Here is a 14,313-nt window from a genome sequence, read left to right on the forward strand (position 1 = left end):
CAATTTTTTGCCTAAAATTTTTAATTTCAATCTTATCTCTTAAATTTAAAGATAATAATATACTACTATAAATTAAAAATTCTTTTTGACATGAAAAATACTTAAAATTAAAATTAACAGCACAAGAAACATACGATGACATAATATATATTTCCGACATATGTTATATCCTTCGAATCTAAATGTAATTTATTCGGTCCATTCATCCGTGTATTTGTCATGTTGCCAGCAAAAGAAGTAATTCCTCCAAACTCTTCCGTATAATAGTTTTTAATCATCTCCTATCTTACAATTTTCTAATTTCTAAGAACCACAAATTTGTTAATCTTCACTTTTTCAGTCTCTTGCTTTTTTTTTTTTCCCAATCTTTTGCTTATTTTTCATATTTAAAAGGTCTCTCCGCATCAGCATAAATATCAATTTAAGGTATTAATATTAATATATTTATTAAAATTAAAAATATTGAAAAGAATAGGGACTCCTATTATTTTTAAATTACCATCAGAACAACTCGAATTTCATACCACAAAATAAAAGAAAAATTCGGATCCAGCGGGGAGTGACAATTTCATTAGAGAAGAAGACAATGGACCAAGACATCAGAAAGATTTTTTTTTTTTGGGAATAAAAAAAACCTGGATACAAACTATACAATAACAAACGCTAATTAACAATGAAAAAACTTAAGCTCCCCCGTCACCTTTCACGTCTCGATTAAAAAAAGAAAAGAAAGTTGATCAAAGATTCGAAAAAAACTAGCAAGACTTTACGAAAATTTAACTGAGTAATCAGCTAAGAGGTTTACATCCTTATATACATGTTGAAACTTAACCTGCAAATCCCCGTTAAAGATACATTTGGCATCATCAATAACATCTTTAGATGAATGTTGGCCTTTACACCCGCTGGTGACCAGGTTGACAGCCTCCAAGCTGTTCAAATAAAGAAGGATCTTCTTAAAATTCCTATTGCAGCAGATGTTGAGACCATGAATGATACTAATTACTTCAGCAATCATGGGGCCACATTAGTGAGTTTACAAAACCACATATCTAGTTGTTTGCTTCACCCTTTAAGACTCCCCCACGCCCGCTTCTCCCATATTGTGAAACAGAACTGTCCGCTTTTTGACTAGACACCAGAAGATGATTGAAAAAATTTTGGGCCTCTTTTGTCCTTACAAAGAGGGGAAAAAAACTAATAGGACACAATCCGGATTCCTGACAATACCCCTGGAACCAGAAGCTTGAGCAGGGAAACACCATTGACTGTGCAATAACATGTCCATCTTATGTTAGAGTCAAGATCTCACAAACATTGTTAAGAATGAATAGGTTAATGAACTTGCATGCAACCGATTCAATCTTTCAGGGTTTCTGCATGGCTTACTCATAACTAATTACATGATTTTCTCACAGCTCACTCAGAACCATTACAGGTGTATGATCAAGATTTGTTTGGTTTGCTCTTACTTAATAAGCAGAACATATCACAAACTTGTAAATTCTCATAATATAAAGTATATTGCACAGTGTGTTTTCTTTGTTCTCCTTGTTTTCTTATCTATGTTCATGCTTCTTATACATCATATTGAACCATAATCTGAACGTTGGGGGCTGATATATTTATATTGTCTTCAACATCTTCTATCATTTGCATGCGTTTATGTAGCCTTAGCTTTTTTCCTTAGTCATGCAATGATCATTTTTCTAGCTTTCCTACGATTGCTTGGTCTCTTTGCCAATCTCAGATTATTTCAATTGCTACAGTCAAAAGAATATTTTAACTAGCTATAATAATTCCACGAATTTGATTGAAACAATTTAAGATCCTTTATGATAATCAAAATCGTTAAATGATCAACTAAAATCAAAGGGTGGATCTAATAGTATCAACCATATACATTTCACAATAATGATTTAAATAAAACATGTCATCCTACAAAACTTCAAAGACGCGGAGGGAACTGATTTCTAAGTCGCCTCAAACATGCCTAGGGACCCCAAGTTTATATTGTGCAATCTAAGAATGAAAAATGCTGCATGTTTCTAACATCTCATGTTGACATTATTTTTCAATGGCATCTGCTATTTTCTTTCACTTTTTCATTTTTCTTCACGAAGTAATTTTTTTTTCTTTTTGCCAATTCATGAAAATGTAATTAGTAGTTGACTTTGGAACCCATGCTGAGGCAAGAAGACAAAATAAAAAGTGGCTCTAGAGATTTGCCAAGAGGTGACGTGGTGTTTATGATATTATTACACTATTATTGCTATTGCAAATTTTAAGATTACGACTCACTTGCTTCTGTTTCTTCAGAATGGCAGTGCCACCGGCCGGGTTGCATACAATGAACAGGCGTGTAAGTTTAGTATGATCTTTAGTATTTTAATCTTTAAACCTAGGATTGAATCATTGACTTTTGACCTTACGTTATAGGACTCACCTTTCTCCCCACTTTTATCGGACACATAAGTCACTTGCTCGGTTGCTCCTTTTAACGAAGCAGAAACTTGAGAGAGTTGTACGCTATTCCCATGTGAGATATGCCTCGATTCCTGAGTTTCGTATTCCCAGGTCCTGCGTTTCACTTTGCCACTTGGTTGCCCATATTAACATCCTCTTTCCTTCTTCCAACATTCGCTTCCTCCTCCCTCTGCTTCTACACTTCCTCCACCCTGTAAGTCATGGATCCCAAGTTTCTTTCTCATCAAAATTATTACCTTGTCTCTTCTCGCTGTAACTTGATCGACTGTTCTTTTATATTCCATTGTCTCTCATCCCTTATTTGGGCTTTTAGTTATGAGCTTCTGATTTTTCTTCAACTGCTTTCACTAGGATGTCTGTCCCCCACATGACGAGGGTTTAATTGTTTTCATTTTTCACCTGCAAGTTCACGCCAGAAATTTCAATCAATGCATGTCATAAAAACTATGAGTAGTTTTCTCGCCCACTTCAGAAGAGTTCAATCATAGCAATGAAACTTAAATGTGCCAACTATGCTTATTTTCAAGTCCTCCACTTGCCCATATCTCGACTATCAATGCTCATTTTTGCACCACACAACCACTTTCTCGGACTTTACTTATGAACGTGGATGGTTTATTTATGCAGGATGTTATGCTTGAAAAAATTCCTTACCCAAAAGACATGGGCTGCACTTACTCTGCATGTGCACTTGGAAGAAAGAAATCTTCAAGCATCCCTGAAGTGGCGGTCTTTGTTCCGTCAATCAGAATTCCAGTACAAATTGATCTTCAAAGGGCTCTTAGAGGGGTAATTCCACGTGAACTAGCCGATAAATTGTCATCCCTTCGAAATCAGATAGTGTTGGTGGCAGAGGATACTGGTGAGAACTTGCTTAATGAAATACTACTTTTTCAATCATAAACAATCACATGAAAATCTAAATTATCTCGAGAATGAGTTGCAGGAGGATCAGCAATAGCAGAACTGCAGCGAACTTTGAGAGAATACTTGGCTGTTCTGATTGGGCTTACTAAGAAAGGTTCCACAAACTAACTCGCATCTCTCTTCCTTTCTTTTTCCTTCTCCCAAATGGATCGTAAACTTTGAATTTTTTCCCCCGTTATGTAAGAGTATGGTCTTGAGGGACTGATCGAGTTCAAGTGGAAGAACTTTGAGGAGGGGCGACAAGTATGATTCTGAGCAAACCCACTTTTAGAGTTTCTTTCGACATTGAGAATTTATGGTGCTGTTAAGTGTTAACCAGGTTAAGTGTAATTAATAGGATAGCTGTATACCTAGTGCTTGGTTTGAGGTGATCTCTGCGGTTCATCTCATGGCAATGCTGACATTGTCTGAGGCAGACTCCCTGATGATTCCCAAAGACCACTCAAGTTCTGGAATAAGAGTTGTATCTTCAGGTTATTTCCATTCCTCGCAAGTCATATGCTTGAACTTCAGATCCAGTTAATGTAAAGAGTGATCGTGCTCTTTTTTTTTTTTTTTTTTTGCCCTTCTAATGCCAGAGAATAAGAGGGAAGCAGTTGATTTGTTACTTAAGGCATCAGGTTACCTGGAGTTTTGTGTCAGGAATGTTCTTTCTCACATGCCACACGAGGTCAAGTACGTCCATTAATTTGGCTCCTCAGGAATATTTCATGGGATGAAATAGAGAGAAATATGAAGAAAACAATGGGCCCTACCTCTGCATATGTAGATTCCAAAGAATGTTCTATTTCTCTCTATTTCATCCAAATTCGTACTTCTTTTGTTACTCTATATATATTACATAAGTATTGGACAGGTTTTGAACACAACATTAAGATTTTTCTGAATAACATCCAGGAAGACTTTACCCCCCGACTTGCAGGATGGTGTCTTGGAAGCTATTTCCATTCAAGCACTGGGACAGGTGCATTTTAGCTTATATCTCTTATTTAGTTGCAAAAATCACGTATCAGCAATTCGGATAGCACAATGTGTTTGCAGATTTTTTTTCCCTTTTTTTTGGGGAAGAGGGGCAAATGTTTGTAGTTTATGCTGAAAAGCACGAAGGACTTTTATTAAAAGGTGGCCTTTGGTCGATATCTTACAAAACAAGCCACAAGCTAGCGCCAGTTATATTTAATAATTTACAATTAATATGATGTATAGAACATTAAGCAATGGATACACAGACATAATATCTCATCTCTTGATGACAATTCAGGTGACTGAAATTCAGCTTGGTCTTGCTGTTGAGGATCAGAAGGCAACTTTGTCTGTGAAGAGGAGGTTGGCATGTGAACAAGTAACCTATTTTAGTCAGGTCTTCCCTGCACTCCTTTGAGCATCAACTTAATTAAACCCATTAGTTTTAGCGCAATTCATTTTGCTTCAGAACCTTCTGGCTAAAGTAATAGTCCTTTTAGAACCAGACGCATAGAAGTCCGTAGTATATCATATTGTGACTTTCTTTGTATCACTTTCAAGTGCAGGCTTATCACTGCTTGTTGGGATGTGCCTTGAACAAAGGGTATGGGAAGAAGCATATCCGGTTCATAAAATGGAAATTCCTGGAAGCTAAGGTCCATAATACAGTCAACACTGAACTCTTATATTTAAAAGGGATAGAGGAGGAAAAATATCAACATTAGAAAATCGCATGTTATGTCTAGTGATACAGATGATGTGTTAGTGAACATTTGTACAATATTGTGACTTCAGGCTGCAGCCTATTACTACCATGGTCTGATCCTTGACAAGGGCAATGAACCAACAAGTCATATCGGTGCTGTATCTTGTTTTCTTGCTTCAGAAGAACTTCTAGCAGAGAGCAAGAAGGCCTGCTTAAGCTTTTGCCTTGCAGCTCCAGTGACCAGGTTGGTTTTGGTCTTTTTGATTATATCATGCGATTCACCCTTTTCTTCTTAATATTTAATTTTTCCTTGTAAAGGGCTCCTCCCCTCTGGGGCGTTATGAAGCGTTTGCATCAGAAAATTCCTGAAATTGCAGCAAGCAAGTCTCAGACGCATGGGCACCTCTTGGAGCGAGAGAAGTAAGACTCTTCCTTTCTGCCTTGTAGATAACTGAATTAGTACTCTTCTGATACGGTTCCTCATATTATCCAAATACATATACGAGGAGGTACAAGCACATCAGATAATCAAGGGATGCCTTAAAAAAGTAAAAATTATGTATTAGTATGGTTTCTTAACCTGAATAGCCGTTTATTAATGTTCATGTCATAGGTAGTTATGTTTCCATGTGTTGCTGTCAATTACAATGCCGTGTGTCAAGTGATTATGTATTTTAGTACGGATGTCAACTGTCTAAGAGCCAAGTGATGTCCCGCGTGCCAAGTGTCCTACCAAGTCATTTCTACGTGCCGTATATGTATGGATTGTGGAGCAGTAGAATATCATGTTAAGTATAGGAGATTCTCCTCATAGCTTCCTTAGACAACAAGTTTTATATTCCCTCATGTTCTAACAGATTTCCTTCTCTTCCTTTCTTTTTTTAATTTAGTTCCGTAACATCTACCTAAAGACCTGATTTCTTTAAAAGATGATGTAGTGACTCTTCATGACTTAGGACATTTGTGATGATGCAGGGGTATCCAAGAATTGCCTGAACTACCAGAATTCCAATTGTCATTAAGTCCAGATGATTATGAACTGCCTCAAATGGATCCAGCATGGGATACTAAAAACTGGGAAACTCTTGGGCAGCCCCTTAAAGATGGTGCAGATGAGATCCCAACCGAATGATACACTTAAGTAGCCTTCGCTCTTTCCATTTGTAGTTGAATTGAATGATCACCTACTTAACAATGTCAAACACCTATACGTTAAAAGCTTGCCTCAGAATGGTAGATCAGTACTTCATGACTTCAATTTCTACGTCAATCACAAAACTTTTCAACGTTCCTCCAGAATTTCTGGTGTCGAAACTGCGTCAAAAAATTGGTTCAAGCGGGTGACTGATTTTTATGTTCACGAGCTTTTGCGATGGTCACCAATCACCATCAAGCATCACCCTATCTTCTAAGTTAACAATCAGAAGCAGAACTAACGAATATTTTAAGGACACGTAAGGTCCCTTTCGCTTTCTGTAGCTCTCCTCGTTCGGTTGGTGCTTAGTTGGTTTGATTTGTCTTTTGCATAAGTAATGATATTTATTTCCCCTATCGATGTCCAGCTTCCAAACAAAAATGTCATCTCCCAACATCAATAATGCTACGGTTATCAGAATCTGACGAGTTAGAATGTCTAAATAAGTTATCTGATTCCTGTTTATATCGATTAACTAAACTTAATCTTCTTCTTCATATAAATCTTGTACCTATTGACCAAACAAAAAAACTATGCATCTGACAAATGGATCATTTAAAGTTTAGCCTCATCAAGCTGCAATAGTTTTCAATAATTTAGCGGTTATCTCGCCTGGAAAGAAAAGTTCTCCTATGGTTACATGAACTTTGAAAAAGGGAACAAATCCAAACAAGTTGAGCACAGAGCTTGAATCCAGTTTCTATGAAAAGTAGTATTGCTACCAAATTTTGCCAACATGATTGCCATATCCCTTGCTCTCGGTAAACAATTGTCGCATGTAAATAATCTACTGCGTCTTTACCAAGGTTTCCAGCACATGATCCCGAAATTATTCCACAGAAAAAGAGTAACCGCAAAAAAATACAAACGACAAAGTAGTTTTCAATGAGTTTATTTAATTTCTGGTCAAACCTCATGCCTGCTGCCCCGACAAAGAGGGCATCTTAATAAGTCGTCAATGAACAATTTCAGTCACAGGGAACCTTATCTTATGAAACTGAAAACGTAAGATCAAGTTAATGCCATGTAATTAATGAAGGTTGAAGTGGCTGATATATGATAATATCTGTTTCTCTACGACAGTTATTGAATACTATCCATAGTCACTAAACATTAACATCGCTGTTATAGCACCGAAACAGACACAAGGGGAAAAAATCTCAATTTCTGCAACATACAAGTAACTAGGAAAGGCTGTATAATCTACCAATGCTTTGAACCTAGTTCTTAGGAGGAGAAGACATGAGCTTGTAAGCCATTAAAATAGTAAGTCCCAGATAGGCAAAGAAAGCCAGATAAGAGAGAAAGAGGGAGACCATGTTTCTTTTGCAGAATTTGGGCACTCGGTCACAGATGGCCTGCCATCCCACATGCGATTCTCCATACTGACCGACGTATCCTATTGCAGTTGCCGCCGCACATCCTGATATAATCAGCACCGTCAGAAACTGCAAAAAGATTACATATTAATCAAACCGCTAATGTGCAATTTTCAGACCTGTTCTCTTTGATCATTGAATTAAAGGGAAAAGTCAAAGAGAATTTTAAAGAAATTACTATATCGTGCAGAATCAGGAAAAAGAAGGCGTAAGGGCGTTGCAACGATCCCTGACGTCTCAGCAGAAGGAGACTCATGATGAGTGTAAGCAGAGAAAAGCCACAGACTATGCCATTTGCAGCGACCAAGAATCTGTTACAACGGGGAGAAGAAAAACAGAGGAAATAATTCTTATCTTTTCGAAACGAAACTGGAAACTGGATTGGGGTTGAAATTGAGATGCGAATCTTACTTGAGAGAAGAGGAGTAATAGTAATGGGCTTCGTACTGGAACGAGAAGATGGTAACAGTTTGGCTATTGGTGACCATGACTGCAATTGAAGCTCCGGAAAGCAGGATGGCCAAGAGTCGAAGGATCTCGTGAGCCATAAGGAAATGCTTGTGATGAGATAGAGGTTGAGGAGTTGGAGGAGGAAATGATCCTTTCGGAGATTTAGCGTCAAGCATGAAGGAATCTTTGGCGTCGGCCATACATATGGAGAACCGTTTGGGTAACTTTATGTAAAGCAAATGGAAACAAGCTTAGAACGGCAAAAACGTGACCCAGAACGGAGAAGCTAGTGGCGCTGTCGCAAACTGACCGCGATACCGCTAGCTTTAAAGAGGTGGTGGTGCCGGAAATTGAGCCCAAGACCGCTTAACTTTAAGAGGACGAAATTACAGAGGGGCACGATGTGGGAGACGATGCAAGAAGCAGGAGGGCCTTTTATTTATTACGTACTGCAATCTGTTGCCGATTTGGACTTTTCTGGGCATTTGTGATGGGAGCACCCAAAAACTGTAATAATAGGAGAAACTGTAACTGGAAATGTCAAATACAAATCTCGTGGACACGAAAATATCATCTCAAACAATAGACTTCACTCTCTTTTCCTTCCTGACAAGGATTTCAGATCGACTTTGTTTCCGTCTCCATCTTCCTTCACAGTGTAAGGCCTCGTTTGGTTCATTGGAAGCATTTTCATAGGAACTGGAAATGAAAATGACAAAAGAATTTTGTCCGGTGCAAAATTTGGTAACTAAAGCCAGACATACAAAACGACTATATTGCCCCTAAGGAAAAATGGACATGTCTCCCTCTCAATTTCATCTTCCCCTCGACCACGTCTTTTTCAACAAGAAAAAAAAAATCCAAAATTTCAAAAATAAATAAGAACCATATCTTTTTTTTTGGGCCTGAATAAGAACCATATTTTGAGAAAGCATGGGAAAACTTAAGCTGCAAAAAAAAAAGGACTGTTGAAATTTAAAATAATAAAATAGGCATGCGAACATATGAAATAACTAAATAGGCGTGAGATATCAATCTGGAATTTTGACAATTTGATAGAAGGACTAAAATACCCCTGACATATATTTGGAGCCAATTTCACTACTCTAATAATGATAATGACAACGTTTGTAATGTGAATTATAATTTTCATAATAAGAGTTACCATCTCGCAATTATCATTTGCAACTCTTTTTTTTCAAACCCAAATAACATGTATTTGGAACCAATTTCAATACCCTGGTAATGATTATGACAACATTTATAATGTGAATTACAACTTTTTTAATGAGAGTTACCATCTCGCTATTGCCATTTGCAATTTGTTTATTTCAAATCCAAGTAATATGTATTTAGAACCAATTTCACTATTCCGATAATGATAATGACAATATTTATAATATAAATTACAACTTTCGTAATGAAAATTATCATTTCGCTATTGCCCTTTACAATTCGTTTATTTCAAATCCAAGTAACATGTATTTGGAACCAATTTTACTACCCTAATAATGATAATGACAATATTTGTAATGTGAATTACGACTTTCATATTGAGAGTTACCACATGTTCATGTCTTCAGAGAGGGTCAAGGGCATTTTAGTCTTTCACCCAAATTATCAAAATTTCAGATTGATACTTCATACTCATTTAGTCATACTCATTTGGTCATTTCATATATTCACACGCTGATTTTATCATTTCAAATTTCAACGGTCATTATTTTTGCTCATTTTCCAACAAAAAAAAAAAACATATCTGTGAACAAGTCAAGAACCAGGGTTTGCCATGAACCCGCACGAACCAAACCTCCCATGGAGCAGAATCATTTTCCTGGCAACCCTGGTCGGAAACCTTTGAACTTGATCGTCGCTGTTGGATAAAAACCTGAGGCTGCCGCACCGAACTTGAATCGCATCCACGAAGTTGGCCAATAATATTCAAACTAGATTTGTCATCGAAGAAGTCAAGAAGTTTGAAGAAAGAAAAGACAGTATAGTGACAGATTGAGGGAGGAGGAGAGAGGGTTGGAAGATGGAGGTGAGGTTGGCGATGGAGTTGGCACCCATATCTGAACAAAGAGGAATCGGAATAGGGCGCCGTCAGATGTCGGCAACGGAGGATCAGCGTCGGTGGGGCAGAGGCTGTGGCGGGACGAAGGTGGAGCCACGGATGGTAAGGTTAAAAATGAGGGTATTGTTGAGACAAATAAACTCACTTTCATTTGGAACAAGATAAATACAAACGTAAGAACCTTTGTGTTGTTTGATTTCTTTTCTTTTTTGTTGTAAAAATAGTGTTGTCCATATATACAAATGTGAGCAAGGTTCTAATTTGCAAGTTTCCGTAGGCAACAAGGAGAGCAAACAACATGCTTAAGCAAGGACTATTGGATCCCAAGGGGAGAAAATAGTCCCTGGACTTTCTTAAAAACAGTATTCTTTCTGAATTAATTGAAGTTCGGTTATATATACCATTTTTGAGAGATTTCTGGAACATGCTAATTTTTTTGCCGTCTCTAAAAGATGCTAAATTTGATTTAATTGCGAATAATTTTTTCTTCACTCAGCAATCTTTTAATAGACGTTTTAGCTAATATTGACGTTTGATTCAATCTTCACAGAAAAGCAGAAGAAAAATACATATTGAATATTTCCCAGCTACCAGCCTCCAGCATTGAAGGCTTCCTGTCAGAACACAAAGTGAACGGGAATCATAAAATCAGTACAGATTGCCATGGGAAGTAGAGCGGGTGGGGGAGAGAATTTTATTTGGGTATTTGGCCCAATGTTTTCTTAAATAAATAAAAAATAAAAAGAATGAATATTAACAGTCCAAAATTACAAGCTCTATCAAACCTTTTATAAACACCAGTTTATATGACGACAAGTGGATTTTCTACCTACCGAATACGTTGGGTTCTTTTGTGTCGGTAGAGAATTAATATGATATTGGGAAAATAACAAAAAAGACTGTCAAAATAAGAAAATTATAAATTAAGGCCCAGGATGATATTAGATTATTAGTATAGGTTTTAACGCAGGTTTTGATAATAATTTTTGCGAATAAGTCTCTCTGTGTAATTTTTTTATTGTAACTTTTTTTTTTAATTTTTTCAAAACTAATTTTGGCCAAAAAAATTACAAAAAAGGTGATGTGAACGAGGGTCTCTAAGTCTTGTGATTGTTCAGTGCTGTCCCCTCAGATGTTACATACAACTTCTTGTCCATCTGTCTCACCCAACTCTGATTAGAACCCGTCAACCTTTCACTTCCCCCACATCTAAATATCTAATGCCTGGTTGTTCAATCCATGGACTTTCGTACGAAGTTTTTTCCCCCCAAAAATTAACTAATAACTGCAGTAGAAGACGCGATTTTTTTAAAGGAAAAACCATATTGAAGGTACCTATATTTTCTCTCAATTTTTAATTTGGTACCTATGTGTTTTTTCCTTTTAATTAAACATTTAGTTTTATCTTTTTAGCAACATTAGCTCTTATAACTTTGTTCTATTGATATTTTTAGTCTCTACATAAGGATTAATGATGTTAATAGAGGAAAAATAAAGATTTAGTTAAAAACAAAAAACATATAGATACCAAATTGAAAATTAAAAAAAGTATAGGTACCTCCAATATGGTTTTCCCTTTTTTAAATAAGGCTGATGAAATCTTCCGTATAAAATTATTCATACGTGGCTTTCTGTTTCTCTGTTTCTGAACAATGGCATTCTTGGAGAGCAAGATTTTTCTTCTTTGGCGACAATCATATCTGATTATTATGTCACTGTCATAAATCTATATTAAAAAAGTGTTTGGACAGTAAGAAAAGTGTTTTTTAGGAATTTTTTTTACAAACCAATATAAACTTCTTCATATATTTATTTCGTATAGCGTAAAAATATTTTTAAAATTATAGTTTTAATTTTATTCAAACACCCCTTAAATATACAATCTCTTTCTTTTGAGCAATATGAAAGTGTAACCATGGCAAGATCAATTTTGAGTAGTAAAATTTTGAAACACTTGATGGAAAATTATTCATAATAATAATAATAGAATTTTACATTTTTTGATACGTAAATACTCCTCTGATCCTATTTATAAAATACTTTCAGCATATTTCATACAGACTAAGAAAAACCTTAAATTTCGTTAACTCTCATTTAAAATTTAATAACTTTTTAACTTTATCCCTATTTAACATACATTATGCTTCATACAAACAAAGTTAACACAATAATAAATGACGAATAAAATTGTACATCCATATAAAAAATTTCTCTCAGTATCCTATAAATAGGATTAAAAAATATCTTCTTTTTCTACCTTATAAATAGAACAAGAGGAGTAACTTTTATGCTTTCTTTCCTTTTAGTTTTTGTCGCTTCGTTTAACCTTCAATTGAAAACTCATATTAATTAGGACTATCATATTTAGATTTTTTTTATTTTTGACTTGGGTCTTATGACAAGGATATTGTGGACTTTCAGTGTTCTTTGGACGGTTCGTTTTTAATTTTTTTTTTGGATCGGTTGGTAATAATTGCATTATATATGGGACGATAACAAAGCCGAGAGTGACTACAAACAACGGCGACACGTTCTATTTAATATGATTGAACACTGATGAAAGATAGTTAAAGGGTATTTGAATAAAAATGAAATTATAATTTTAAAAATAATTTTACAACATACGAAATAAATATATAAAAAAATATTTTTTAAGAAGTACTTTTATAACTTCTCAGACACCTCAAGAGGTGTTTAATTGTAATATGTGCTTTCTATGTCCTTGGCTCATCATTTTATTTTTATGTCAATTCCTTCTCATCAGTCCCTCCTTATCGTCTTATTTAGCAACTTTTCAATTGACACGCCGTTCTATTTTTATGCGTTTGTGCGTGTGTTTGTCTGTCTTTAGTCATTTAAGTACGGATACAAGGTGGTTAGATAGCTTTATCATGTTGACCTGATTTCATTAATGAACCAAGAAGACGTCCTCAACTAACATGTTGGCATTCGTGTCAACAAGCAAACCTGTGAAGGCCGCAGATTTTATTTAAACCGTTTATCGGTTTTTTTTTTTTTGGGCTTAAAACTAATGTTAGTGGGTGGATATAAGAGATTTGAAATTTTGGATTAGAATTCATTTAGGGCTAGTTATTGATTTAGCATTAATAACCACCACCCTCTTAGACTTGCTCAGCCACTTTTTGACACCTAAATTTTTTATTGAAGCAGATGCCAAATATTTTTTTAAAATTTTCTCATATCTTTGTTTGGTGAACCAAGCTAAACCTGAATTTAATGAAGGAAAAGATGTGCTATAAATTAAAAAGTTTGAATTTTTATTAGAGGCAAAACCCGCTCAGTTGGCTAATTAATACTCTTCCGGTCCTTAATATAGGACCCAATTCTTAAGTTGGTTTTCGTTCTAAATATAAGACCCATTTCTCATATTTATTAATTTTCTCTAAATTACCCCTATGGATACTCCCTCAACCATAATCAAGTAGAAGGAGGAGAGGGGGTATTAAGAAAGATGATTGTAGTATTTTAGAAAAAATGTGTCACTTTTCTTATAATTAACTAACTTACCTAACTTCTTTAATCTAATCAAATTAGTTAAATGGATCTTATATTAAGGACCGGAGGAGTATTGAATTTCGTCGCTCATGAGTGGAAACAAAGTCAAGTCAATTATTTATTTTTAGGCTGAATTTTGGTTCTGATCTCATAACCCAGTCATGTCTAACGTGTGCATATGATCCCATTATCAATTGCTATATATTAGTTTAAGGAAAAATCACTAACAGATCCCACAGAGGCAATTTATTACTCTGAGGTCCCACGAAATGTCAAAATCACTGACAAGTCCCAAAGGACCTCAGAGTAATATTTTCGTTTTGTAAAATGACATTACTGCCCCTCATATTCCAGATTCACATTTGCTCTGTCATTACGATTTACAACCTCAGCAGCGACTATTAACAACCTAATGAGAGGGCGTTAACAACCCTAGCAGTATCCATTAACAACTTACTTTATAGAATTATATAACCTCTACATAAGAGTAAATTATAACCAAATAATATAATACAACAACTTTAACACTAAAATGGGAAGCTTTTTGATATCATTAAGAATTTTAACTAGATCCAATAGGATTATAGTAATATTTTAATGCGAAGATCCATTTACA

At 35.5% G+C, this 14,313-nt stretch overlaps 2 protein-coding genes across 2 annotated transcripts; one reads left to right on the forward strand and one right to left on the reverse strand.

Moving 5' to 3' along the window:
* The first annotated feature begins 3,128 nt into the window (after positions 1-3,128).
* LOC114728636 (BRO1 domain-containing protein BROX homolog) lies at positions 3,129-6,943 on the forward strand. Its single transcript, XM_028915557.1, has 11 exons — positions 3,129-3,349; positions 3,434-3,508; positions 3,599-3,657; positions 3,752-3,887; positions 3,993-4,089; positions 4,312-4,378; positions 4,676-4,774; positions 4,944-5,033; positions 5,173-5,327; positions 5,402-5,503; positions 6,059-6,943. The coding sequence occupies exons 1-11, from the start codon at positions 3,151-3,153 to the stop codon at positions 6,213-6,215; spliced, it is 1,236 nt and encodes a 411-aa protein (XP_028771390.1). The 5' UTR covers positions 3,129-3,150; the 3' UTR covers positions 6,216-6,943.
* Positions 6,944-7,284: 341 nt separating this feature from the next.
* Positions 7,285-8,811, reverse strand: LOC114728638 (CASP-like protein 1F2). The gene is made up of 3 exons (XM_028915558.1): positions 8,069-8,811; positions 7,836-7,968; positions 7,285-7,726 (listed from the first exon to the last, which is right to left on the reverse strand). The coding sequence occupies exons 1-3, from the start codon at positions 8,305-8,307 to the stop codon at positions 7,499-7,501; spliced, it is 600 nt and encodes a 199-aa protein (XP_028771391.1). The 5' UTR covers positions 8,308-8,811; the 3' UTR covers positions 7,285-7,498.
* Between the last annotated feature and the right edge of the window lie 5,502 nt (positions 8,812-14,313).

Source organism: Neltuma alba, unplaced genomic scaffold, assembly GCF_004799145.2.
Source record: "Neltuma alba isolate B1F8T4 unplaced genomic scaffold, ASM479914v2 tig00012563_pilon, whole genome shotgun sequence".
NCBI lineage: Eukaryota > Viridiplantae > Streptophyta > Magnoliopsida > Fabales > Fabaceae > Neltuma > Neltuma alba.

Bases quoted from the DNA above. Each gene is read 5' to 3' on its own strand.
- LOC114728636 (XM_028915557.1), top strand. From the start codon at position 3,151: ATGGGCTGCACTTACTCTGCATGTGCACTTGGAAGAAAGAAATCTTCA. The intron at 3,509-3,598 runs GTTCCACAAACT...CCGTTATGTAAG, and splicing joins GATTGGGCTTACTAAGAAAG to AGTATGGTCTTGAGGGACTG. The intron at 4,090-4,311 runs GTACGTCCATTA...AATAACATCCAG, and splicing joins CACATGCCACACGAGGTCAA to GAAGACTTTACCCCCCGACT.
- LOC114728638 (XM_028915558.1), bottom strand. From the start codon at position 8,307: ATGGCCGACGCCAAAGATTCCTTCATGCTTGACGCTAAATCTCCGAAA. The intron at 7,969-8,068 runs GTAAGATTCGCA...CCGTTGTAACAG, and splicing joins TATTACTCCTCTTCTCTCAA to ATTCTTGGTCGCTGCAAATG. The intron at 7,727-7,835 runs GTAATTTCTTTA...ATCTTTTTGCAG, and splicing joins TCCTGATTCTGCACGATATA to TTTCTGACGGTGCTGATTAT.